The sequence below is a fragment of the Phocoena phocoena genome, chromosome 14, assembly GCF_963924675.1.
Source record: "Phocoena phocoena chromosome 14, mPhoPho1.1, whole genome shotgun sequence".
Lineage (NCBI taxonomy): Eukaryota > Metazoa > Chordata > Mammalia > Artiodactyla > Phocoenidae > Phocoena > Phocoena phocoena.
The window spans coordinates 715,635-742,568 of record NC_089232.1 but is presented as its reverse complement, the minus strand read 5'-3'; the positions used below and the strand labels follow the sequence as shown (position 1 = coordinate 742,568).

The 26,934-nt window shown below is 43.9% G+C and overlaps 2 protein-coding genes across 8 annotated transcripts in view; both read left to right on the top strand.

Annotated features, from left to right (window-relative positions):
- Positions 1 to 8,351, top strand: part of RGPD4 (RANBP2 like and GRIP domain containing 4) — a 54,081-nt gene extending 45,730 nt beyond the window's left edge. For 5 of the 7 annotated variants that reach the window (XM_065890626.1, XM_065890629.1, XM_065890627.1 and 2 more), the window contains 6 exons: positions 1,451 to 1,655; positions 2,273 to 2,374; positions 5,708 to 5,853; positions 6,760 to 7,033; positions 7,152 to 7,468; positions 7,839 to 8,351. In XM_065890626.1, coding sequence (XP_065746698.1) covers positions 1,451 to 1,655; positions 2,273 to 2,374; positions 5,708 to 5,853; positions 6,760 to 7,033; positions 7,152 to 7,468; positions 7,839 to 8,144 — 1,350 coding nt within the window. In that variant the 3' untranslated portion in view covers positions 8,145 to 8,351. Of the gene's footprint in view, positions 1 to 1,426; positions 1,656 to 2,272; positions 2,375 to 5,707; positions 5,854 to 6,759; positions 7,034 to 7,151; positions 7,469 to 7,838 lie in introns of all 7 variants that reach the window. The other 2 variants (XM_065890623.1, XM_065890622.1) reach the window with 2 other exon arrangements.
- A 1,636-nt stretch (positions 8,352 to 9,987) lies between these two features.
- Positions 9,988 to 26,934, top strand: part of CCDC138 (coiled-coil domain containing 138) — a 48,130-nt gene continuing 31,183 nt past the window's right edge. The window contains 9 exon segments of the mRNA XM_065891156.1: positions 9,988 to 10,122; positions 11,083 to 11,201; positions 13,875 to 13,999; positions 15,678 to 15,886; positions 17,802 to 17,939; positions 20,729 to 20,848; positions 23,619 to 23,696; positions 23,809 to 23,916; positions 26,347 to 26,511. Coding sequence (XP_065747228.1) covers positions 9,988 to 10,122; positions 11,083 to 11,201; positions 13,875 to 13,999; positions 15,678 to 15,886; positions 17,802 to 17,939; positions 20,729 to 20,848; positions 23,619 to 23,696; positions 23,809 to 23,916; positions 26,347 to 26,511 — 1,197 coding nt within the window.

Genomic DNA, 26,934 nt, shown 5'->3' with positions numbered 1-26,934 from the left:
TTCCATCTGTGCCGTCGGCAGCCGCAGTTTTGGACAGCTCTGTTACCCTGCCTGGGATGTGGGTTAGTGGGTGGGGGCAGGAAAAATTTCCCACAGGGTTCTCACCAAGATTACCCCTCAGGTCTTGAGAGTCTTTTTTGTTCTTTTTTCTTTCTCTTTTTCCTAAGTAAAAAACAGAAGTTTACTATAAATACATCTTCTAATGAGATGGCTCTTAGGAGGGGGGAAGTTTGTGGTGTCTTGATTGAAAGTGAATTTGGTAAGGCCAGAATTTCAGATGGTCACTTTGCCTGTCTCTCCAGTAGTCTTTACACCTGGGGACCATCTACCATAGTGAGGGGCTTTCTTTTTCTGTAAAACTGGGGGACAGTCAGAGAAAATCTCAAATCTCTTGCCACCATCCAGCAGTTCTGGCCAGAAACCCTCTTCCTCCAGGTTCAGTACTTTCTTGTTGTGACACCCGCTGTAGGCAGGTAGGAAGCAGGTCAGGAAAGGGGCCCAGGCACGACCTCGTCGGCTCAGCCTAGTCCATTTCCGGAACCCATGGTTGCCGCAGGGGTTTGGGAGGAGGTTGTGTCCAGGAGGCAGGGACTGCCCTCATTGGCTGGGGGCAGGCAGCTGTGGATGATGGGCCATGTGGCCTGGAGGTGCCCCCACGCCCCAGCAGTGTGCACGGGGGCACGTGGCTCAGGCCAGCGCCTCCTTGGGTTCCGGCTGTGGTGCGGGGACCCCGACGGGCTGGCCCGTGGAGGCGAAGTTGTCCGTGGTCTCATCACCAGGCCTGGCTGCCTGCATCTCAGCCATTGCTCCTCACCAGTGGGCCATGTATAAATATATGCATATATATATATATATTTTTGGCTGCGTTGGGTCTTTATTGCTGCGCACGGGCTTTCTCTAGTTGCAGTGAGCGGGGGCTACTCTTCCTTGTGGTGCGCGGGCTTCTCACTGCGGTGGCTTGCGGAGCACAGGCTCTAGGCGCTAGGGCTTCAGTAGTTGTGGCATGTGGGCTCAGTAGTCGTGGCATGTGGGCTCAGCAGTTGTGTCTCACGGGCTCCAGAGCACAGGCTCAGTAGTTGTGGTGCATGGGCTTAGTTGCTCCGTGGCACGTGGGATCTTCCCAGACCAGGGCTCGAACCCGTGTCCCCTGCATTGGCAGGTGGATTCTTAACCACTGCGCCACCAGGGAAGTCCCATGTCTTGAGATTTTTAATCCTTCTGCTTTCATCCACTTTCCAGAGGCTTCTTCTAGTCGCTTTATCTGTTTCAGTCCAATTCAGCTGTAGGTGCTGGGAGAGGTAGGATGAAAGGTGGAATGGGAGAGAGAAAAGTATGCTTATTCCATTTTGTCCAGAACTCCAAGTCCTCAATTTCTTTTAAAATAGGGTATGTGATCCTTTTTGTCAATCAGTACTTAATGTCATAGTTATTTGTTACTTCCTCTTTGCAGAAATCCCAGAATGAGGACATAACTAGCACGGCTGACAGTGTGTGTACAGATGGCAGTAAAGTGACTCTACCATTTTTGTGTAAATCTGAAGAACCAGAGTTTACTACCAAATGTATTAGTTCACCACCTATTTCTTCTGAAACTGTCGATAAACCTGTGGATTTATGTACTAGAAAGGAAAATGATGCAGATTCTACAAGCCAAGGTACAATTTGATACATGTTTATAAAAACCTTCTGGCATGCATTACTACATAGGTACACCTGTGATTTTGAGACGATAAGACTTTTTTTTTTTTTTTTTTTTTTTTTTTTTACGATAAGACTTTTAAATGCAGATCCAGAAACTCTTAAAACAAAATTTGAGATTTATAAAGGGGCATGAAATATTTCGCTTTCATGAGCTTATTTTTTACAATTGAGAATACAAAAAGTCTTTAGATATTTCCTGAAATCCTGCCTTTGAATGAATATTTTAGATTATATTAGATTGTGTAAAGCAGAAACTGTATAGCTCTCTATCTGATTTAGTATAGATCTACATCTGATTTTTAAAAAATGATTTTGGGTATGCTTTTGGTATATTCTTCACTGAGAATAGTACCTGAAAATGTAATAACAATGAAGAAGCTCAGAACTTGGATGTCTTTTATAAGTTTTCTTCAGAGAGATAACCAGATTATAAATGTTGCACACCCCATCCCACCCCATCCCTCTCAGTAGTACAGCAGGTCCTACCCCCATTCTCTTTGGGTCCTGAGTAAAGCTTTGATGTTCAACATGTATTAAATGAAATATTAAATTGCTCTTTTCCTTTTGCCAGTGGAAAGCAAAACAGTTTCATTTGGATTTGGAAGTAGCACAGGGCTGTCATTTGCAGACTTGGCTTCCAGTAATTCTGGGGATTTTGCTTTTGGGTCCAAAGGTAAGATCAGGAGGAGCAGTTTTAATGATTGTATTACAGAAATATGCACACCTGGGGGGAGCAAGCCCTTTGTCACTCACCTGGCCATTTGTTTCCCCAGCCCTGCCCTCCAGCTGTCTAGTGTTGTAATAAAGGAAGGGCTTCTGTTTTATTGTTATTTTTGCTATTATTAATATAACCATAAGAATTTTCTCGTCATTCATTGTAACTCATGGTGCTAGTCTTCCCCATCCTGAAATGCAGAACCGTCACTCCAGTTTTGGAATAACCTTGGGATTGGCACATTGTTCTGTTAGTTATACTTTTGATTTACTAATATTTCAAGATTTGTGCATCAGTAATTTTTAAGGAGATGATTTTGCAGTTTTTTATTTTTGCAGTATCCTTGATTGTGCTTTTTAATATAAGGGTTGTGCTCATTTATAACTGGTGAGCTTTCCCACCTTTTCCAGTGATTTTTTTCTATTTTTGGTCCATTTGGGTATCATTTGTAGAAAATAATCCTTTTCCTTGTTTCAGAAGCTTGAAAAAATTAGCATATTTTCTCATTCTTAAGGTAGCTTTCATGTATCTGATTATAGCACCACCTAAATTGAACAAGATGCTTGAATTGTCGAATAAATTTTATTGAAGATACATACTTACATGATTAATCTAATTCAGAATTCCCTCTCACATATTTTTACTTGTTTCACTAACACTGGGTTTAGCCAATCAGCAAAAAAAAAAAAAGAACAGTTCCTGTCATTTATGGAAACACATATAAAACTTTTAGAAATTACCTTCAGATGCTACGTTATGTTGGAATTCATAGCTTCACTGATGTCAGGTTGCTTTATTTTTAATTTATTAATAAGTAGCCTGAAGTCACAGGGTCATAGGTCAACAGATACAACAGTGTATAGTGGGTATAATTATCCACAAATAAAAAGCCAAATAAAAATTGATGTGTTAGGTTGCTTGATACTTGGTATACCTTTTTCAAAGTACTCCATCAGTACTGTACAATAAAGTGTGAGGTAGGCAAGACTCATGCCACGTGGGAGGCTCGCCCTGAGTATTATTTGCTGACGTTCACTCCTTTTTCCATGAGATTATTTACCAAGCTCTTTTTTAAACTACATTTCTTGTTTTGTTCTTAGATCTCACAGGAATTTGTGCTTTGTCTTTTCAAAGAAGTAGCTTTTGGTTTTATCAGTTCTTTTGTTTATGTTTTTTATTTATCTTCAGATTTTGTCATTACTTTCCTTTAAATCATCATTGGTTTTCTTGCGTGTTGAATGCCTGCTTTATTTAATTTAGATTGTGCTAGTAAGCACAGAATAGCATTTTGAAACTAAATTCCCCTGGAATCAATTTCATAGCTTTTCATGGGGAATTTTCACACTACTGTAAGTTTTTTTAATATTTTAGAATTTCATCTTGCCTTCTTTGATTAAGAGCTTGTGGGATTTAATTTTTTTTTTAAGGTAATCAGTTTCACCAGAATGTTTTTTTGTTTTTTAAACTTATTTCTGGCATTGTGTGGACCTTTTTGATCTTAAACTTTTTGTTTTGGTTGGTTTTAAGCTACGAGGAGTCTTTTTTTTTTTTTTTAATCCTTTCCTCCTTTTCTGTTATGTGTTATTTCTGTGGTGATTACTTTTTCTTCATCTGTTCATTTTATTTTTGTTTCACGTTTTCTTTTGTTCCTTTTTTTTCCTGTCTTCTGAAAGTCCTCTTCACAGGCAGGTCTGTCAGTCACTCCCTGTCTTTTGTGTAATATTTCATATGGAAACTAAGAGAACGCAAGGAACACATGTTTATCTGCTGCTCCCCTTTGTCCGTGATTTGACGTTTTATCTTATTTCCTTGAGATTCTGTAATGTTTTCATTAAACCCGGACTCAGAGTGGAAGCTTTCTAGGTACTATTATCTAGAACACAGTTGTTGTTAAGTTGATATTACTGACGTGCACATCTTTATACTTTTACTGTATAAGTTCTTTCTCCTGTCCCTTTAGAACAGTGGTTTTCAACTCTTGGCTTCATATTAGAATTTCTTGGGAGCTTTTTAAAGAAAAAAGAAACACCTGATAGTTATGTTGGGCTCTCTGGGCCTGCGGCCCAGGCATTGGTATTTTATAGAAGCTGTTGGTGTGATTTTAATATGCACCCAGTGTTAAGAACCATTGCTTCAGAGGAATTTTGAGACTTTCTGCCATACCTCTCAGGGTATTGGGGTAATTTAAAATTTTTTTCTGCTTGGGAGTTCCTGAGCCAGTTATTTTTGAGCCCTACGCCTGTGTATCATGTAGATCTGTGGTTACTGTCCTCAGGAAGCCCCCCACACAACCTGAGATTGTGCTCTTCTTGTTTCAGAGCATTCTTTTGCTGTATCTTCTTAAGAATTTTTTTCTTTTTTCTTTTTTCCTGTTTTTTTCTCCCCATTAAACCTCACTTAGGAGTTACTGCTTTAGACACTCATTTTGTTCTTTCTTCAGGGTGCTGTTTTTAACTGATCCGTGACATTTTTGCCTTCTCCTGAGTTTTTGCATCAGATGTAGGTTTAGAGAGCAGTGATTTTGTCAGCAAGTGATGAAGAGTTGAGAGGTTTCTTTCCTCTAAGATAGTGGGGAATGTATTAGCAGCCTGGGTCCTCACATTCGAGATGCGGATGAAGAAGCTTTTAGTTTTCACCTTCTCCCAGTGAGGGGGAGTAAAAGTCTTTGTTCCTCTGCGTGGGAGTGGGAAGCCTTTTCACCCCTTAACTAAGTTAAGCCTAGTATTGCTTGAAGACAGTGGGGGTCAGCTTCTCCCAAGGCTGCCAGTGCCACCTGGCCAAGAAGTTTAAGCTCCAGCTCTAGTTACCTTAGGAGGAAGTTGAGGTAGAGAAGTTATAAACATGTTTAGTCTGCTTCAGCTAATATGGAAGTAGCAGATTTGGCTTCTTTGAGAACATTTTTAGGTTCAAAAGTTATATTTTTCATGTGATAGAATGTTTTATGAAATGAACTACCTTTGGAGCTGAGCTGGGTTTTCAGAGTTTCAAAGTATGTACTTTTAATTAAGAACCTGCTTCATTACTGAAAGTTCTTCTGTAGTTCAGTATCATGAAGGCCTAAGGCTCAGACGATCCTAGACCCTATCTGTATATCCAGGCATAAATGTTACTAAAAGTCCTGTGTACTCACCACATGAGTTTAATATGCCAGAATAGTACAAGTTTAAACATTTTCATCAGAAGTATGTTACATCATTGGAAATTAGATTCATTCATAAAGTAATCTAACTGGGATTAAGAGCTTATTAAAATAGATACCACTGTTTATAAGTATCCTAATTTATTCATCAGATAAAAATTTCCAGTGGGCAAATACTGGAGCAGCTGTGTTCGGAGCACAGTCAACCAGTAAAGTTGGCGAAGATGAAGATGGTAGTGATGAAGAGGTAGTTCATAATGAAGATATCCATTTTGAACCAATAGTGTCATTACCAGAGGTAAATATTAAAGAGTGAAAACCTTACTAATAACTTCACATTTTAAGTTTAAAACTTGACATGGGCTTGATTTGTAGGGCTGGCCTTGTTTGCATTTCTTTCAGAACATTGACCGTTTCAAATGGAAGCTCTTTATTAGAAGTTCAGCCTTTAAGTTCAAATAGTCTTTTTTTTTTTTTTTTTTTTTTTTTTTGCGGTACGCGGGCCTCTCACTACTGTGACCTCTCCCGTTGCGGAGCACAGGCTCCGGACGCGCAGGCTCAGCAGCCATGGCTTACGGGGCCCAGCTGCTCTGCGGCATGTGGGATCCTCCCGGACCGGGGCACGAACCCGTGTCCCCTGCATCGGCAGGCGGACTCTCAACCACTGCACCACCAGGGAAGCCCTCAAATAGTCTTTTTAAAGAAATTTACATACAAATGTTATTTGGTAAATTCTATATGAAATCCTTGGGAAGAACTTAATTTTTTCATGTTTGTTTTCAGTAACGTAATTCTAGGGGCAAAAGAAAAAAACCCAACCAACATCTAATCTCATATTTGCCACAGTCCTTTCAATAAAAAGTAAATTGTACTTTTTCTGGATAAGAATGTTGTTTTAGGCAAATTACTTTTATCAGTTTCAACCTCAATCAGTAGATAATATTTAAGAACAAGCATATTTTTGAAACCTCTCTTGTAAAAGAATGTATTTAGTTTCCAAAATGAGGAAGAATGTTACATAAGGGGAAAATGTGTAATGACAGATTTTTCCTGCCTCATCCAAATCAGATGTATTTGTAACCCTAGGATGTTAACTGTTTTCAAATTCTGTTCATGCCAGTGTCTTAAGGAATTTGGATCTTGGAATTTGTTATGGAATATTTTATAAGCAGCATCTTAGAGATAATTTCATGTCCTGTCACAGGTAGAAGTAAAATCTGGAGAAGAAGATGAAGAAATTGTATTTAAAGAGAGAGCCAAACTTTACAGGTGGGATCGAGAGGCCAGTCAGTGGAAGGAGCGTGGGGTTGGAGACATGAAGATCCTCTGGCACAAGATGAAGAATTACTACCGGGTCCTGATGAGAAGAGACCAGGTGCTCAAAGTGTGTGCAAACCATGTCATCACCAAAACAATGGAACTGAAACCCTTGAATGTTTCCAACAATGCTTTAGTTTGGACTGCCTCAGATTATGCTGGTGAGCTCTACACTCAAATGCTACTTTCCGGTTTGGGGATTTTTCTAAAATTGGTAACAAAACAATTTATAACAGTTATTATAACACAAAGGTCACTGTGTTGTTTGTTGTTTAATAGATGGAGAAGCCAAAGTGGAACAGCTTGCAGTGAGATTTAAAACTAAAGAAATGGCTGATGGTTTTAAGAAAAAATTTGAAGAATGTCAACAGAATTTATTGAAACCCCAGGAAGAACTGAGAGCAAAGGAGACAAATCCTGTGGTGTTTTTTGATGTTTGCGCAGATGATGAGCCACTGGGACGTATAACCATGGAATTATTTTCAAACATTGTTCCTCAGACTGCTGAGAACTTCAGAGCACTGTGCACTGGAGAGAAGGGCTTTGGTTTCAAGAACTCCATTTTTCACAGAGTGATTCCAGATTTTGTTTGCCAAGTAAGTCTTAAGTGTACATCACAATGGGTGTCTAGAAAAGTGCAGCACACCAACTTGGGGAATTTGGGTGCTTCTCCTTACTTACGATTTTCTTTAGACTTCTTCAGCATTTCCACAGCCCCAGCTTCTGTCCCCACAAGAACTTTCAGCCTAAAACGGTTCATATTTTTAATGCCTTGAACCTGCTGGAAATCAAGGGTGGGTAAAAGATCTTTTCATTATTTGTCTTCTTTCACAAGTGGGTGTTTCTTAGTTTTCAGACTGCGTTCTCAAAGAAGCTGGGTGTTGAGGACCTACCCTTTAGTGGTTAGTTCTGTATGTATTTGTAACATTTTATTTGGGATTCCTGTTAATTGAAATCTTTTTTCAGGGGGGAGATATCACCAAACACGATGGAACAGGAGGACGGTCCATTTATGGAGATAAATTTGAAGATGAAAATTTTGATGTGAAACATACCAGACCTGGCTTACTATCCATGGCCAATCGAGGCCAGGATACCAATAATTCTCAATTTTTCATAACACTGAAAAAAGCAGAGCATTTGGACTTTAAGCATGTAGTATTTGGGTTTGTTAAAGATGGCATGGATACTGTGAAAAAGATTGAATCCTTTGGTTCTCCTGAAGGGTCTGTTAGTCGAAGAATTGTCATCACAGAATGTGGACAGATATAAAATCATTGTTTTTCATAGTAGATTTTACCTGTATAAACAGTTGAATTGAAGCCTAGCTGTTATGACAACATGGTAATTATGTTCAGCTTTTGAAAATGGACATTTCCAATGTATAAATATAAAATTGCAGCTTATAGCTGTTGTCACTTTTTAATGTGTTATAATTGACCTTGCATGGTGTGAAATAAAAGTTTAAACACTGGTGTATTTCAGGTGTACTTGTGTTTATGTACTCCTGACATATTTGTATTAAAATGGAGTAATACTAATCTTGTTAAAAGCAATAGACCTTCTCAAACTATTGAAGAAATATGATATATGCAATTTTAGTTTCTTCTAAGATATTAGACTTCCTGCATGGATATACTTACTGTTTGGATAAAGGGACCATGACTTGGATAGTTTTTATTTCAGATTTGGAATATATTTGGTAATTTTCACTACTGGTGTGCTCATTTATGAATAAAGATTCACTTGTGAGTGGGTGGAGCCAGAGGGTAGAGACTTAACCAAAGTGCTCTTCTATAGATTCTTGCACCTCCTGTATAGCTAACAGAGTACCTTCTTTCCTTAAAATGTTATGTAGCTTCCTGTGCTCTTCCCAAGGTATTAAATTAATTTTTACATTTTAAGTAAGTTGAGTATTTAGACTTTTTAAAAAACCTGTCATCTGTTTCTACTACCTCAAACTGCATTTGGTTCTGATAGAACTTGAATTTTTCCTTGCAGTTATTGTGATAAAGTATGAGTATTTTAAAAAGGTCTATACCATGTTCTTTGGTTAAAGATTTGGTTTATACTAGATTGTTGCAGTACCTTTTTCTGGTGAATTTTGTAGCAAAAATAAAGTGACAATTGTTAACAGCCATGACATTTAAAATATTCATTACTTGTGCATCTAGTTGTTTTTTCATTCTGGAGCCAAAGTAAGGAGATAAAGATCCGTAAACTTAAACTGCCACCTAATTTCCAGAGCTCCCAAGGAGAGGACTGTTTTCCAGTTGGGTATCCACTGAAAACTTACTTGGAAATGACGTCAAAAGTTCGACAGAAAAAGGGGGCACGTTCTCATCAGCTTACTCGTGTGGCACCACAGAGCACCCCGGGAGAGCACGTTTTGCGTATTCCAACCACTGCCGGCGGTGCCTTCTGCCCTCCGGGGTTCTTTCCAGCGGAGCCGCCTCATTTCGGGTAGTGAGGCTGTGGGGCTGTCGCGCCATTTGGGGTTTGCAAACAGGCAGTCCTGGGACAGCACCTGCTGACCGCCTGTAGTGCGGGGGTCATGTGGGGTCCGTGTGCCGGGAGCGGCGGACGGCCCCGACCCTCCGAGTGTGGGGGTGTCTGCGTGTGTGTGTATGCGGGGGGCGGGGAGTGGGTGGGTGGATGCATGCGGGTCCCCGCGCGCGGCTGCCTGGCGGGGACACTGGTGCCTGTCACGTTTCCGGGCACCTCCCGAGGGATTCCAGGCTGCGGGAGGCACTCGGAGGCGCCCTGAAGATTACAACTGTGGACTCACAAGCTTGGTAACGAATGCTTTGGCCGAAACCGACTTCTCCAAGATTAGTGTCTCACAGCTGCTTCCGATGGGTTCGAGCGCTTATGAGACGGACCCGCGCGGGCTGCCCCTCGGCGCGACCCTCGGGAAAGAAAGGAAAACAGGAGAGACCCGCGCGCCTGCCCGCAACGCGCCCCCACGGCCCGCGAGCACAGACCTGCGCCAGCAGCCGCGCTTTTGCCGGGGAGACGACGGCGGCGCGGCGCGCCGTGCATCACGGCGCAAATCCGCTGCGCCCGCCCCGCCCGGCCGCGCGCCGTTGCCAGGGAGACGACGGCGGCCGCGGCCATGGAGCCGAGGGTGGTGAGGCCGCTCGGGCAGGACCTGATGGTGGAGCGCCTCAAAAGCTGCTACGGCGTAGGGGGCGGCTGCCCCGCCGAGGTGAGGTCCTGCCCTGCCTGTCGGCCCATGCCAAGTCCGCGGGTCGCCGGATCTGCGGGTCGGAGCGTGGGCGCGAGGCAGGGCCCCTGGCGGCGGCGGCGTGCATGCACTTGTTAGGAGGGTGCTCTCGGCGGGCCCCGGGAGCGGGAGGGGCCGTGCGCGTCAGCGCGCAGATGCGTGGCGGGCGTTCCCGGCTGTGACTTGCGTGCGGGTTGGAACCGCCTCGGTCCCGCCCCATAGCGGCGAGTCCGAGCCGGTTTCAAGCCGAAAGGTGCGGGCGCGCGGCCTGGTGGATCCGCGGTGGCCGCCTCTGTGCGCGGACCCGGCGCGGGTGTCGGGGCGGCAGGCAGGGGGCGCTGCGCCGGGCCGGGGACCCGGGATCAGGCCGGTTGTGCGGGGCGGGGGCGCCGGGCGGCCCGGCCAGCCCCGGTCACCGCTCCGTCGCTCTCTTTCAGCCCGGGCGCCGGCGGCCGGACGTGGCGGAGCGGCGACGGCGGCCTCCTCGCACCCCAGGTAGGGCGGCGGGCCGGGTGTCCGCGCGGCTGGGGAGGCGCTCGCTCCTTTTTTCACCGCAGCAGATGTAGTTTATTGCGCAGCGTTTAATGCTTGAAGTGCATGAAGGGGAGAAATAAAGTGTTGAACGTTTCGGCACTGGCGGGATGTCGTGACGAGGTGGAAGGAGGGCGGATTCTGAACGTTCGGGGAGTTCGCCTACCGCCTGCGGTCCTTAGGTACCGACCCATAGAACAGGGGTTAGAGGCACCTGCTCTGCTTGCTTCCCCGCGTCGTTGCCGGCGTCACGTGCTGGGGTGGGGAGCGGTGATGAACGTCAGTGCTTGTCGAAGAGCTGACTCGATGCCTGTTTTCTGGAAGTCTGCATTAGGGAGACAGACAGGAAATCGGTACGTAGCTTTGTTCTCCTACGTTTCGGGGTCGAGAATGAGGTCGTTGATATCTAACCTTAGTGAGCAGCCTCTGCAGTCGTCTTTCCTGTTCACAGAGGACTTCGGTTTCTGCTCACGTGGAGATGAAGCTGGTCCGTCGCTGAGATGTTACTCTGATGAGAGGAGGCGCGGCCCCGCATCCCCCCGTGGTGCCCTCAAGCGTGGGACCGTCAGTTGGCAAGGTAGCCCGAGTCCTGCTCGGGCCTCCCCTGGGCATCTCGGGAAACTAAGGAGGGTCAGGGGCTGCCTGTGTGTTTGCTTTTCTCTGAGAGGAGCCTGCTGAGTGGTTGGAGAAACAGTGATTGTTACTGAGAATTTGATAAAAGCACAAACCTAGCATCGTGTTTGCTGGCATAATGCAAACTTACTTACACTGTGTGATAGATGGCTCTTCATCCAGGACCCAAATGAAGACCTTGATCCCCACCTCCCTTTTTTTTTTTTTTTTTTTTTGCGGTACGCGGGCCTCTCGCTCTTGGTTGCGGCCTCTCCTGTTGCGGAGCACAGCCTCCGGACGCGCAGGCTCAGCGGCCATGGCTCACGGGCCCGGCCACTCCACGGCATGTGGGATCCTCCCGGACCGGGGCACGAACCCGTGTACCCTGCCTTGTCAGGCGGACTCTCAACCACTGCGCCACCAGGGAAGCTCCCCCTTTTTTTTTTTAAATAAGAAATTAGGGTAAAAACGACTATAAGTTTGTTAGGCGGCGGTATTAACTCAGTCTGTGTCGTGTGTCTCCTGGTGTGGTGAGCACTGTGGTCCAGGTAGCAGAGAGAGAGATGGAAGAAGTCAGCCCAGGGAGCTGGTATCAATGCCTACAGTGTATGTATGATGTGGTGCTGGGCTGTGAGGGGTCAGCAGTTTTGCAGAAGAGATTTTACTCTGGGTAAAACCACTGTAAAAACAATGGAAGCTAAGGTGAGATAAAGTTCTAAGCTGAACAGTATTAGTGCCAAAAGTATGTGGCAGAAGGAAGTGCTTAGGTATGGAGAGGGAGCAGACATTTTGAAATAACGTTAAACCATAATGATGTGTATGTATACAAAATGAAACGTTGGGGTATTGTGGAGAGAAAAAAAGAAAGTTGTGCCTAAAGTATCTGTTAACGTGATTGATATTTTGGAGCTTGAATTGCTTCATTCTCTGATTAAACGAATCAATCCATGTGAAGGACTTAGAACAGTGTTCAGTACGTAGAGAAGCACTCAGATGCACCACTGTTTATCATCGTTACTGTTACTGCTGTTTCCTTTGGCGCTCACAGAGTCACCTAGTTGATCTGGAGTCAAGATTTGGACATGGGGTTGATCGAATATAGAGGAAGGAAAGAGAAAATTGCTGTAAGTTAATTATGAATTCATGGAAATTATTTTCATATATTTAACTGATGGTTTTATCATCTTTAAGGTAAGCAGTCTGGGTGTAATTTCAAGTTACAAGTTGAAGCTTGTGGACTGTGACTGTTTCTAACATTGGACAGTTTTTCCACAGTCCCTAGTTGTGATCTAGGGTGGAGTCGTAGAGCTGCCCAGCACAGGCTGCAGGTGTCTGTTGAATTCTTGAGATGGGGTTGGTCTGAATTGAGATGTGCTGTGAGTATAAAATACACAGCTGATTTTAAAGATGGATAAAAGAATGTACAATGTCTTATTTTAAAATATTGATTGGGCTTCCCTGGTGGCGCAGTGGTTGAGAGCTCGCCTGCTGACGCAGGGGACGTGGGTTCGTGCCCCGGTTCGGGAGGATCCCACATGCCGTGGAGCGGCTGGGCCCGTGAGCCATGGCCGCTGAGCCTGCGCGTCCGGAGCCTGTGCTCCGCAACGGGAGAGGCCACAGCAGTGAGAGGCCCGCGTACCGCAAAAAAAAAAAAAGAAAAAAAAAAATATATATATATCGATTGTATGTTAAAATGGCAGTGTTTTAGATATACTGGGTTAAATATAGCATATTGTTAAAATTTCATGTCTTTTTATGTTTTCAATGTGGCTGTTAGAATTTTGTTTTTTCTTCTTGCGGCACCAAAGGGCTTACGAGATCTTAGTTCCCCGACTGGGGATTGAACCCCGGGCTGTTGGCAGTGAGAGCACAGAGTCTTAACCACTGGACTGCCAGGGAATTCCCCAAAATTTTAAATTATCTTTTGTGACTTGCAGTATATTCTCTTTGAACAGCACTGATCTGGAAATGTCAACGTTCAGATGATCTTTTTGGAGAGAATACCTGGGATTCTAGTTCTGCTTCACCTTTTGCTGGTTATATCACCTGTCAGTTAATTGAACTTCAGGGTTCCGTTTTCTCACCTTAAACACTATTTCTCTTAGTTACAATTAGAGAAAGCAGTGCCTGTCGGATCTGCCGTACAGCAGCATCCAGGGTCAGAAGGAGGAGTGTGGAGCATCCACAGGGTGTGCGGTTTGCAGTTGAGCCTGTTTGAATGTGTAGAAGGGTCTTTGTAGTGAGTTTTCAGCATCAGTGATTGGTACTTTACATTTTTTCCTTTTGCTTTTTTAAACATGTTTACTGGACTTCCCTGGTGGCGCAGTGGTTGAGAGTCTGCCTGCCGATGCAGGGGACAGGGGTTCGTGCCCCGGTCCGGGAAGATCCCATATGTCGCGGAGCGGCTGGGCCCGTGAGCCATGGCCGCTGAGCCTGCGCGTCCGGAGCCTGTGCTCCGCAACAGGAGAGGCCACAACAGTGAGAGGCCCGCATACCACACACACACACAAAAAAACATGTTTACTTGTTATGTTTTTCACAGTTGTTCCGCTGTTAATATTTGAAAAGCAGTCTCACCTGCTTTAAATGCTATAGAAATCTTCCAGAATGCTGTGATAGAATTTTTTTTAAAGCCTAGATGAGGAACTGGATTCTTTTCAAGATTTAAAACAACAGGAAACAGAAGAGTTCATTGGGAATGTTCATAGGGTTAGTACCTCTGAAATAAACAAGCAGTCTTTTAAACAGATAAACAAAGGTAAGAGAAATACTCATTTTGGAACAGTCATTTAAACAGTAACTCTGTCAAGTAGGGCACATAAAGCTTACCCCATAGTAATAACCCTGGTTCTCAGGGGTCTGTGTTTCTGTGTCCTGGAGTTTTATACGCCGTGAGCTGGTTACTGTGCTTGTCATTAAGCTAAAGGAGAAGAAAAAATAAACTTCATGATTTTCCAGTAGAATTTGTACGCTCTCAAAGTTTATCAAAAGCGCTTAATAATCAACTGAGTATTTTTATAATTTCTTCAGTTCTTTTTCATGTCAGTATTTGTTAGGAAGTGAGTAAAATTATGGTAGTAGGTGGCTATTCCTTAAACGTTTTAGGAAAATAGTCCAGATCGCTTGAGGTCTGGCTTCCTTTGGCCCTGAGCCAGTAGTTGCTCTCTGTGTACCTGGCTGCCTATCCTAGTTTTGCCAGGATTTCAGGAAAAGAGGCAGCTGGGGTGGTGCCCTCCCCTCTTGGCCGCAGGACCCAGCTGCCCCTGGGAGCCTCTGCGTCTCCCGCACACACAGTACACTCGCTGCTCCGTCCTTCTCATCATTCGTCTCAGTGTGCGAGGAGCATGAAGAATACTGCCGGCTTGTGTTTCCTGCTGTGCGGTGGATTTTCCCACGGGTGACCATTGAACAAGTGCTGAGTGTGTGTAAAGGCTGACAGAACTAAGGAGTCTTCAGGCTGGTGCTGGGGGGACGGGAGCCCGAAGAGGGTGTCTCCCCTTGAAGGGCGTCTGCTGAGTGAGGGAAGGGAGACGTTTTCCTTTTAAACGTTCCTACTTTTTGTCTTGGCTCCCCAGTCTGTCCAAGACGGGGAGTACTGTGGGAGAGCCCTTCTTAAAGCCGGGGCGCTGCCCCAGCTGGAGGCCAATGCAAGGGAAAACCACCGTGCTCAGGATTAGCAGAGCGTGAGTTCTGATAGCTCAGTGCTGGCGAGGAGCGAAGCAGGAGGACCGCGCCCTCCACTGCTGTCAGGGGAGCTGGTTAGCTTTGGGCACCATGCAGTGGACTCTGCACGTGTACCCGGCAGCCCTGCAGCGTTGCTGCTGATCGTGTGACCCAGGGGAGCGCTCACCGTGGGCGCCAGGAGCCAGGTGCAGGGCCGCCTGGCCTCTGCGCAGGCAGCACCGCTCAGGTGAAGCAGTGGAGGGTGGTGAACCTGCCGCCATCGTTAATACAGGAACGTGTTATTTAACGGGGGAGGTTATAGAGGTTATGTAATTATATGATTATTTAACTACAGATGTTATATAAAGTTTAAAGACAGGCAAAACAAATAATTTTTTAAACATAAGTAGTAAAAATTAAAAAGAAGTGAAACAGTGATGAGCACTGTAATTGGGTTAGCGGTTAACTTGGTGTAAGGGAGAGAAGGGAATGTGCTCTGGAGTTTCTGAGGTAACTTTCCATTTCTTGGCCTAGGTAGTTAATCCATAAGTGCTTTCGCGCACTCATTTTTGGAGTAATCTCAGACTTACAGAGAAGTTGCAAAAAGACCACAAAGAATTCCTGTGTGGCCTCCATCCAGATTTTCTAAATGTTCACTGTTTGCTATATCATTCTTTCTCTCTGCATATAGTCCTTGAAACTTTTTAACAATACTATGAGGATACTTAAAACTATAAATTAAGTTTTTAGTTTAAGTTTAATTTTCTTAGCAGTTGCTGAACCAACTAATTTGGCCTCAGATTCGAGGAACTGGACTGACTGCTGCAGTGACGCTAGTGAGTCTCCTTCGAAACGTGTCAGCTCGCCAGCGTCCAGAGCCTCACACAGGCAGGGCGTGCTTCCACGTCAGGCCAACCAGATCTACGATGAGTTACTCCAGATACACCAGAAACTGCAGGGGAGCCCTCAGGCCGAACCGGGCGTCCGGAAGTGTCGATGTTGTCAGCGCCGAACATTGAGGAAACACGAACACAGTTGTTCCGTTTTGTGTTAGTTAAGTGTTTATTTCCATCCCATCCTTACTGAAGAAATAAAACAGAATTTGCTAGTAAAGTATGCTTTTTGAAGTAGGTGTTCTAGATTCATTGTTTTAAATACCTATATGTAAAAAGTTCTCCTGTCAGCTCTCACCAGAATTCAGTTCAGAACAGTGGCCTTTATCTTCTTTGTCTCTAAAGGATGTAATTCACGTCTTTCTCCAGCATCCTCTGTGTGGGAGTACAGAAGGAAGCAGAAGTATATGTAAGGACAATTTGTGTTTGAAATTCTTCTAGTTGGAAATATATATATATATATATACATATATATCGCGGGCCTCTCACTGTTGTGGACTCTCCCATTGCAGAGCACAGGCTCAGCGGCCATGGCTCACGGGCCCAGCCGCTCCGCGGCATGTGGGATCCTCCCGGACCGGGGCATGGACCCGCGTCCCCTGCATCGGCAGGCAGACTCTCAACCATGCGCCACCAGGGAAGCCCATGTCTCACTTTTTGAGCCGCCGTCAAACTGTTTTCCAAAGCGACTGCACCATTTTACATCCCACCAGTGCTGCACAGGGGTTCCAGTTTTTCTCTGTCTTTTTGATTCTAGCCATCCTAGTGGATGTGAAGTGCTGTCTTGTGGTTTTGATTTGCATTCCCCGATGGCTAATGGATTTCAATTTTGGACATGAGTATTTTGTGCCACCTGAAAGCACACAGGCGGAGATGTTAATAGGCAGTTCGGACTTGAGTCTGGAGCCTGGGAGAAAGAGCTGAGCACCGCGGTTTGGAAACAGTGAGTTGCGTGTGCAGTGCTTTTAGCCCCTGGGTGGATGGAACCGAGCAGAGGAAGTATGGAGGAAGAAAGCAGCTTAATCCCCAGTCTTGAGGAGCAGCAGTAATTGAAGGGCAGTGGAGCGAGTAGAGCCCGTGGCGGGGAAAGGGGACCCGGAGGAGGTGGTGTCAGGGAGGCGAGGAAGGAGGGGACCAGAGTGTGCGATGCGTGAAACCAGGGCTGGAGCGGGACCTGCGGGTTCAGTGATTGGGCAGCTGGTTCAGTAGGGGACGTGGGTTGAGGCCAGATGAAAGTATCAGTACATCGAGGAGTGACTGGGATGTCAAGAGGGCTCAGCAAACGTAGACAACATTTTAAAGAAGTTTGTGAGGGGGGGCGGCCAGTGGGCAGGATCCAGAGAGATTTCATTTCTGACGCGACGGGAGTGTTGGAAATAATAGAGCACTGAGTGGCAGCAGTCTCCCCAGGAGGCAGAGGCAGTGGGAGGCTGGCCTCCCTTTGTAAGGCTGCGTCCTCGCACTGTCTTCTGTTCCCCCATGAAGGCAGAGACCAGGCTGCCTGCACAGAGGCTGGAGGAGGTGATGGATTCAGGGTGGAGGGTGGAGAAGGTTTGCATAGGCACCGTGCGGAATGCGGGGAGGTGGGAGAGGATTTCTGGGCCGCACGGGAGCACCTCTTCAGGTATGAGGCTTTCTTCTCCAGGGGAGCTCAGCTGGCGTCGGGGCAGGGAAGGTGGCTGGAGGGCATTCCAGACGATGGGAAGGGGAGGGGTGGTGGGCATCCCGGCGGGCACGGGGAGCTCTGCGGTGCTCACCTTGCTTGCACCCCAAATTCTCTCGAGTCCTCACAGTAGAATCTCACTGGTGGATCCTGCAAAGTACAGGGTTACCTGCATGCCGGTCTGGTTGTTGCTGCATCTGCGCTCACTTGGTTCCCATGCATCCGAAACACCGTTCGATTGAGCTGCCATCTCAGTGAATGAGACTCTCACTTGTACCGCTGGTACGTGTGCTTCTGAAAAACACTAAACTCTGCCCTTTCTATACAGTGTGGAACTGCAGCACAGCAGGAATTTGCTTCAAAAGCGAGAACGTTCTCTGGCTGAGAGAGAAGAGCTGCTTTTCAGACATGAAAGTGCCTTGAATAAACTTAAAGGTGTCAAAGAAGAGGTTCTTACGAGGTTCCAGATCTTGAAGGAGGTAAGCGCATGGCGCTGACTTTAGCGGGCAGGGCCCTCCTCCTCTGGTTTGGGCTCCCTGCTCGTTCGCATTTGCACATTTGCTCAGCCTTCCCGCCCTCACGTTGTTCCTGGACCAGTTGAAGGTGGGTTGCAAAAACCAAGACCCAGCACCCTAAGTCCTTCTTCCGTGCTGTGAATTGCCTCAGAACGAGGGTGTTCTCCACACCACTGTTGAACAGGAAATGCATGCTAATTATATAATTTAACTTAAAATACATATACAGTCCACGCTCACTTTCCCAGTGGGTCCCCAAATTGTCTTCTATTGCTTTTTGTTTTGTTCTCTGATCAAGGAACTAGACAAAATGCAGGCAAATCTCATTGGTTTCTCTGGATCTAGAGCAATCCACGTCACCATTTTTGCTTTTTCTGAGGCTTTTCTTTGAAGACTTTTGGCCTGTAGTCTTAAAGAGTGTGTCTTACTCTGTATTTGCCTGATTGTTTCCTAATGTTTATATTCAGATTAAATATTTTTATCGAGACTGTCAGGTAGGTTGTACGGTATTGTTCTTTGTTTCCTATCGAGAGATGGGTTACTATACGTGCAACTTATATAGAGGAGAATTTACTATTTGTTTTGAAAGCACATGCAGTCTCGCGATGGGCGCCGTGATCAAGAAAAAGAGTAGTCCTGGCCCCCAGGGTTCCCACGTGCTCCTCGTAGCTATCCGTCCCCCCCACCTCCCCGCAACCCCCAGCAAGCACTCTCCCCCACCCCCACTTTGCTGTCACCCCACAGGTTTCTGAGTCTGTTCCTCTCTCCAGTCCTTTTCTTGTGCGCCCTTCAGATTTGATCACGGGATCACAGTTTCTTCTTTCATTTCCATGTTGCAGTTGATCTTGTCTAGAGAATTGTTTTATTTCTGGCATTTTAAAGTTCTAAATTTTCCAATTATTTTCAGTTTTTCTCATGAGAATTTCTCTCTTTCCATTTGCATTCATTGGCATTTGGAATTCAGTTAAAAATCCCACTCTAGATCACCTAAGGGTTGGCATTTTTCTTGAAACCTAATCACATTCTTCTGGTTTTTTGTATGTGCTGTGAGTTTGGGATTGTCTTTGGGACCTTTTGGATATTATTAATTTTGTATAGATTCTGGATCCTTTCATAACACTCTGGAGAATGTTGGTTGTATGTGTTCATTTCTTAAGCAGTGAGCCCAGTGGGTTGAGGCTGAGTGTTTTCTCACCGTGTGGGCTGTGCCCCCCCTCGCTCGGTTTCCAAAGCCTGTGCTGTTGCTCTGGAGCCTGTCATGCAGGCACCGCTGGGGGTTCTCAGCCTTTGCTGTGATGCTCTGGGTCTTTAAGGTGCCTACACACAGTGGGGCTGTTTTTAAACTGAACTCCTGTCTCTGCCCCTTTGCTCTGCTGCTTTCGCTGACTCAGGGCTGATCCAGATTTGAGCACATTCCTTGGCTCCTGGGGTCCCCTCTTCTTGGTTTCCCAGCCCTGAAAAGCAGTTTCTCTCCAATTAGCGGTGTCTGGGGCCTGCCCTGGAGCAAGACTGCAAGGGAAAACGAAACCCAGGAAACTTCAGCCCCTTGATGGTTTTTTCTCCAGGTTTTCCCTCCTTTCTACTATTCCCTGCTTTTGTTTCCCTTTGACATTCCTTAGGTAGTTGCTTTCTGTGTTTTGTGTACGGTTTTTAGTTGTAATTAGTTGTAAGCGGTAAGAGAGGCAGAGTGCACTGGGGCTTCTCCGTCTGGAAATGGAACCCACGTCATACATTTTTAATCTCTTCTGGAGGTGGAAGATTTGTACAGTGAGAATGTTAATCTAGTTTTTAAAATACATATAGTATATGTGACCATATCCTAAGTTATTTAAGGAGTCGTTTAATGTAATAATAAAGTTGCATAAAGCTAATTTTTTTCACAAGCTTGGATTTTTAAACAGGGCAAAAGAATGAATGCTTGGATTCTCAGCGCTCTCCATCCCAGTTTTAGCCTTGATATTTTTCTCTTTGGATTTGTATGCTACTTGTAATAAGTATAAAGCTAACTGCTTTATTTTAATGGGAACTAGATGATTACTTGAAAGAAGGAAATTAACTCAGTTTCTTGATTTCCTGTGGAAACTTGCTTGTTTTAATACATTACGCATAAATTTGAGAGTAAAAGGTGAAAGAAACTATATAAGTATTCACAATTTAAATCTAAAAGTGCTCCATTTAAATGGAATTAGAGGGGAAATTGATTTTAATCATTTATAAAACTGGTTAAGGAAAGTCGAACAGTTTGGGGCTCCGGAAATTTTATTATGTATTTAAGTTTCTTGAGATGTACAATTTTAGCTAATTTATGAGAACAAGAAATTAGTTTGTTCTGTCTGTGGAATATTACTTCTACTCCACAAGGGTAATTTAAACCTTAAATTTTAATTCACAAAGCTATGAATAATTAACTAGTCTCTGAAAAGGATCAGAAATCCTTCATTGTTTTATCATTCCATGATGTCAAATAGAAATTATTTCAGTGTGTTTCTGTTGTGGATTTTTCTGAGCAGAAACAGAAAGTAGCCTTATTGCTAATTAATTTGTGTAATATGTTTTAATAGGTATTTAACGTATGCTTTTAATGCTTTGTTATTAGTTTGGTTGATTACACAGTTTTTATAAATCGTTTGCATTATTAGTCGTTATGCTTAAATACACTGATTAAAGTCCATGTGATTCAAGGAGTTTTAATTTTTAATTAATTTATGTTCAGTGGCGTTAGTGACGTAGAATCTGTACTTTTTCCCTCCTAGCAACATGATGCAGAAGTTGAGCACTTAACTGAAGTTCTTAAGGAAAGAAATAAAGAAAGCAGGAGGCAAAGGTCCTCTTTTGATGCATTGAAAGAATTGAATGATAGCTTAAAAAAACAGGTAAGACCTATTTTATCTATATTAGATTCTAAGACATTCTTAGAACTATATAGATTAACAAATTGGAAGTCAAAATCTTAGAACATATTCTGGCTAGAGAAAACCTTGATTATCTTTATTTGTTACCTCTATTATAAAATACTTCCAAATATAAATAATTATTAAGCTCTTGGTTTCTCATCATCTGTTCGGACAACCAGCTGAGACGTTTGACAACTTGAAATTTTTTAAACTATTAAGAGCAATGACTAGATTAAAAATAAGCAAAAGAAAACCTGCCAACCTGGGTACTTCAGGCGCTGGTTTGTAGCTTTGTGCTGTTCTTGCACCTGCTGTTACACACCACTCTGTTTTTGGAGTGTCTGTGATGTGTTGATCCTGTGCTGGGGAGTGTGAGCTCGTGCCCACTGTGTCACGGTGCGCTGCCCGTACGTGTGTAAGTGGAACGTGAGCTCACGCTCACTGTGTCACGGTGCGCTGCCCTCACGTTTGTAAGTACTGTGGTTTAGCTCCGTGCTCAATAATACTCAAGTTGCACCAAATTCTTAGGAGTTGTACTTTTTTTTTTCACTTCCCTTTGCCAGTTTTTGCCTGAAAGACGTGAAAATGACGGGCTCTGTGGAAGAGGGACAGGAGAGTGATTGTGTGTGTTCGTGGGGAGGGCTGCATAGATGAGCAGAAGCAGGTGAAGCTCGTCACTTTAGTGGTTAAGGCCTTGGGCTGGGGAACTTCATGGGTTCCAACATGTTGGTGAGCTCGTACTCTGAGAGAGAACTGGGCTCCTGGAATCCCTTGGCTAGCTGTGTGCTCTTCACTACTTGTTACGACGTTTCCCCTTGGCAGTGATAACTAGGTCCCCCATTTCTCACTTCACCTGATGACCTGGCTTCTCTGAATCAGGTCTAACCTCCCACAGTTAGCGTGTGAACTTGACTCACTGTCGTCTGGAAGCCTCCTTATCCTGGAGAGACTGCCTTTTCCCATCACAGTCTCAGGCGAGCACTCTTTTTTGAGAAGGGTCTCTTTAACTGCTAGTATAGGTGCATTGTTGCCCATACCTGTCTCTTAGGTGGATATAATCCTTGATAATCTTGCGTGTGTTTGATGAGTGTGTGGTGACGGGAAGTGTGCATTATTACGAGATTGAACCTATTGATAGGAGTGGGGAAAGGTTGGAAAATTCACAAGAGAGGCATGTGGGACATAATGAAGAAGTTTAACACGGGAGCTCCAAAAGTAGTTAATAAGGCAAAAATGTAATATGTGAAGAGGTGATATCCAAAGCTGGTGAAAGATGCCAACCTGTAGATTCTAAGAAATTCTGTTAACCCTAAGCAGGGTAAATATTGAGGAAAACCATATAGGCACGCTATTTTAAGACACGAAGATTTTAGATAAAGATAAAATCAGAGAAAAATAAGACACCTTACCTTCAAAGAAGGAGCAGTAAGACTATTGGCTACCTTTTAAGGAGGAAATATCATGTACCTTATTTACATAAACAGAAAAAGAGAAATGCTCCCTTTCTTGTTGTATGAGGCCAGCATAACCTTGAAACGAAGCCTGTCAAGAACATTACAAGAAAAAAAAAAATGCAAGCCAGTCTCCCATGAGTACAGATGCAAAAATTTTTAATATCAGCAAATTGAATCCAGAAGTACACAAAAAGTATAGTACAACTCAATGGACTTGGTCCAGGAATACAGGGTCATTTATCATTTGAAAATTAACACATCATCTGATAAAAGGAGAAAAATCGTATAATTCCTTGATTTAAAATTCAGCACGAGCCCAAAGATAATAACTAGTAATAGAAGAGAACTTAATTCTCATAGAGTACCTACAAAAAAAAAAAAAAAAAACCAACTTCTGAATCACACTTAATGTAAGTTATTGAAATCTTTTCCCTTGAGATCAGAACAAGATAAAGGTGCTCACTGTTACTGTTTTGTTGAACTTTGTGCTGAAGTCCTGGTCAGTGCAGTGAGGAGAGGAAAGTCGGGGTCGGGAAGGAAGAAATAAGAATTATCCTCCGATGACATGATTATGCACAGATGTAGTAAGTATCCAAGTGAGCATACAGACAAGTTATTAGAATTAAACACATTTAGGAGAATCTTTGGGTATAAGTTCAGTATATAAAATATCAAGTGCATTTCTGTATGTCAACAGTAATCAAGTAGTGAATGTTTATTGAAAGATACTATGGGTAGTAGCATCAAAAAGCATTGGCTCTCCAGGAATAAATCTAAAGAAAGATTATACATGTATAAAACATGCATACTGAGGAGTGCAAAATGTTAATTAAAAGCAACTAGAGAGGACCGAAATAAGTTGAAGGCTATGTTATGTTCAGGGATGAGAAGATTCAATATGATAAAGATGTCAGTTTTCCTAAATTAACAGATACATTTACTCCAATCACAGTAATTCGTTATGGTGATGTTTAATGATTGGTACACTTTTCTGGACATACATTATACTTCAATAAAAAGTTCAACTAAAAGACGTTTCCTATTAAAATGTATACGTGTAAGATGTTAGGAGACTTGCACATTTTTCATAGAATGAAGTAAACTTTCTTAGAGACTCTTAATGTTTTAGGACCAAATGGTGGCTTTAGCTGTGATCTTTAATCATGGACGCTACCTCTGTCTGTTACGTTATGTTGCTTGGTAACACAGACTAGATAAGATGGTACACTGGGAAAACTTAAGTAGGAAATCGGCTTGAGGTTTCTATTGAAATATCTAATGTTTTCCTACCTTAGTTAAATGAAGTAAGTGAAGAAAACAGGAAGTTGGAGGTTCAGGCTAAGAGAGTTCAAGCTCGTTTAGATAATTTACAGGTAAGGTACCTGCTCTTCTCTTGAGACACAAGTGAAATTTAAAATGACTGCCTTTGGACTTTCTCACTTTTAATATAATTTTCTTTTAATTCACGGATATGTACTGTCACAGAGGAAGTATGAGTTTATGACAGTACAGAGATTGAAAGGAAATCCCCACGCCGCTCACGAAGCAAAAAGTTTAAAACAGGAGAAAGTACCAGTTTCAAAACCTCATAAGGTATGATATGATTTCTCCATTGGAAAGCCAGGACATTTTTCTCTTCCTTATTTTTTTTTCCCTTTAGCAAACATTCTTCTTAGTGTGAAAGGATTCACTGTGATAATTTCCTTGTAGAAAAGTATTGCTATAATATTTCAGATATGCTTTTGTTTGCAAAAACAGAACGTTTAGCTGCTAAGAATATTCATGTATAAGGCTTTTTGGGGACATGTATTTTCATTCCTCTTGGAAATATAGCCAAGACTGGAATTTCTGGGTCATAAGGTAGAGGTATATTTAATTTGGGGGGCAGCTGCCAGTTTTCCAAAGTGGTTGTACCATTCATACTCCTGCTAGCGATGTGTGTATGACAACTTGGCTAAAACGTTTGCTGTCAGGTTTTATGGCACCAAAAAACATTTGGTGTTTTCAGTCTTTTTTATTTTAACCTTTCCAGTGGGTGGGTAGTGATACCTCACGGGGCTTCAGTGGTTTTGATAAATGCTGTAGTTTTCCATAAAGTGAACTGGGCGGATGGCCTTGTTTAAGGATGGCAACGGGAGCCCCAGCAGCAGAGGCAGGAGCTGCCGTGGGACGGGCAACGTCTGGCCCGTGACGGGCCGGCGCGGATCAAGCAGGAGCCGCCGCGCTCCCAGCCCTGCGCCGGGGTCCACGCACGGGACCTCATCGACGGAAGGCCGGGGACCTCGTCCGTCCACAGGGCCAGGCCTGGGGGAGCTGCTTGTGCCAAGCTCTCGGGTCCCTCGCTTGCCGGTGCTGCAGGGTGTCAGCAAGGAGGTGCCGCGGCTCTGGGCCGTGCTGCCGAGAGCACAGAGGACCCGGCCTGTGTCCCCTCCGGCACCTGCGGTGGGAGGTCAGCTCGGGGCGGGCTGTCGACGTGGGGCGGATAGGGAGCCAAGCCCACAGCATCGCTGGCCCGGCCTCCGCGTCTCGTCCAGGAGGAGCACGGCAATCACAGCAAGGGTGGCAGCACCGGCCGCACGGCCCTCCCGGGGGCTCCAGTCCCAGGGCCCCCTTCTGACCTGCAGGAACCCCTCCTGGGCCCCACGCTGTGCTCCCAACGGGGCTGCCCTAGCCTGTGGCCGCCCCGCCTGCCCTCACCTCTACCAGGCCCCGGCTGTGCGCAGAGGGTTTAGTGGTTGGAAAAGGTCGTATTTAACTCCCCCGCCTCCTTTTTCCTGTCATGGATGCTGGCTGTGAAAAAGAAATTTTTTTTTTAATTAATTAGTTTATTTTATTTTTGGCTGCATTGGGTCTTTGTTGCTGCGCGCGGGCTTTCTCTAGTTGCGGTGAGCAGGGGCTACTCTTTGTTGTGGAGCACAGGCTTCTCACTGCAGTGGCTTCTGTTGTTGCGGAGCACAGGCTCTAGGCATGCGGGCTTCAGTAGTTGTGGCACGCAGGCTCAGTAGTTGTGGCGCACAGGCTTAGTTGCTCCACGGCATGTAGGATCTTCCCAGACCAGGGCTCAAACCCATGTCCCCTGCATCGGCAGGCAGATTCCCAACCACTGCGCCACCAGGGAAGTCCCATGAAAAACATTTTTTAATTAAAAACAAATAATAAAGTAAATTGGAAAAAGTGGAGATTTATACTCAGGTTAGTCAAGATGATTGCAGTTTTCATCAAAAGTTCCTATTTGAGGAAAATTGAGAAGGTTAAAAGTGACTCTTGGTCAGAACAGTATAACTTTGTTTTCATTCATCTGATTCTGTTTTTGTGGATCACTGTCTGCTTAATTTTGCCTTTTATTAATTTGCTTTTGTATTTCTCTGTCTAAAATTAAATCTAGCGTAGCTCCCGTTGAAGGAACATGTGTGATAAATGTTGAATTGAAGTGACTGAAAGTGATTTGAAGGAACACGGAAATCAGCTTAGTTGAATTTATAGTTTCTTATGGCAGTTTGCTCTTGTTTCCCTCCCATTTTGGTGGACTCTGAGAGAACAGGATTTCCAGGAAACATTTTCATACCCTATTTATAGAATGTTACGGTGTAAAGGAAAAAGAAGATATGAAGTTTCATGGTGGAAATTGTTTAGCTTTTGAGACCTTTAAATTTGTTAAAATCTATTAGTTATGGTGGCTCATGCCCTTGAGTTAAGGCCAATCTTACTCTTCTCCATTATCAAACTTGGGTAAAGAATTTTAATGAAAATTCTCTCTTTTGGTTACAAGGTGCAGTTCTTTCAATTTCCTTGTGATGGTGGGTTTCTCCCCTTCCGTCAACCAGCATTTAACATGTTTCTAATATTAATTAGAGAGATTTGATTTGGAATTTCTTTCATTTGTAGAAGATTTGTCATCCAATACATGTTTTAGTGTTTTAGATAAATTATGCCATAATCACCTACCAAATTTAAAACTTGCCTTTGAAGTTTTAGGAGGCTGTGAATTGAAAGAAGTGCTTGATTTAGTTTTTTTGCATATAGGTACCACTTAATGGACAAGTTTATGAACTTTTAACTGTCTTCACAGACTGGATTTCGGATCATCACCTTAGCAAATTGAAACATGAAGAATCTGGAATGGATGGTGAAAAGGCACTACCCACATTTGCTTCTCAGAGAAATGATATTCAGGAGAAGTGTGTGAAGGTTTGTTTTTTAATTTGAAATATATGACTCAGTAGACACGAAAATTGAAAAAGTGGTACATTTTACAAGAGAAAAAATATTGGAAGTATTTTTGATAGAAAGTTGATTATACCAATAGTTCTAAAAAGATTCATTTCAGACTTAATTCAAATTAATTCATACTTATATTTTTTGTAACATGATGGGAATTTCTTTTTAAAGGCAGACCAGAACTTGAAAACCTACTCCAAAAATGGCAAAATAATTGTGTATCAGAGTTAGGCAGATAATCAGTGGTAGGAAGAATTCCTGATACACATCATTTTAGGATCCAAATCCCACTAAAATAATTTTATTTTGCCTTTTGTCATGAAGGGTTAAATAGTATTTTCAAGGGGCTTCTCATTAACAAAGAGCAATGACCATTTCCTTAAATTACAGACA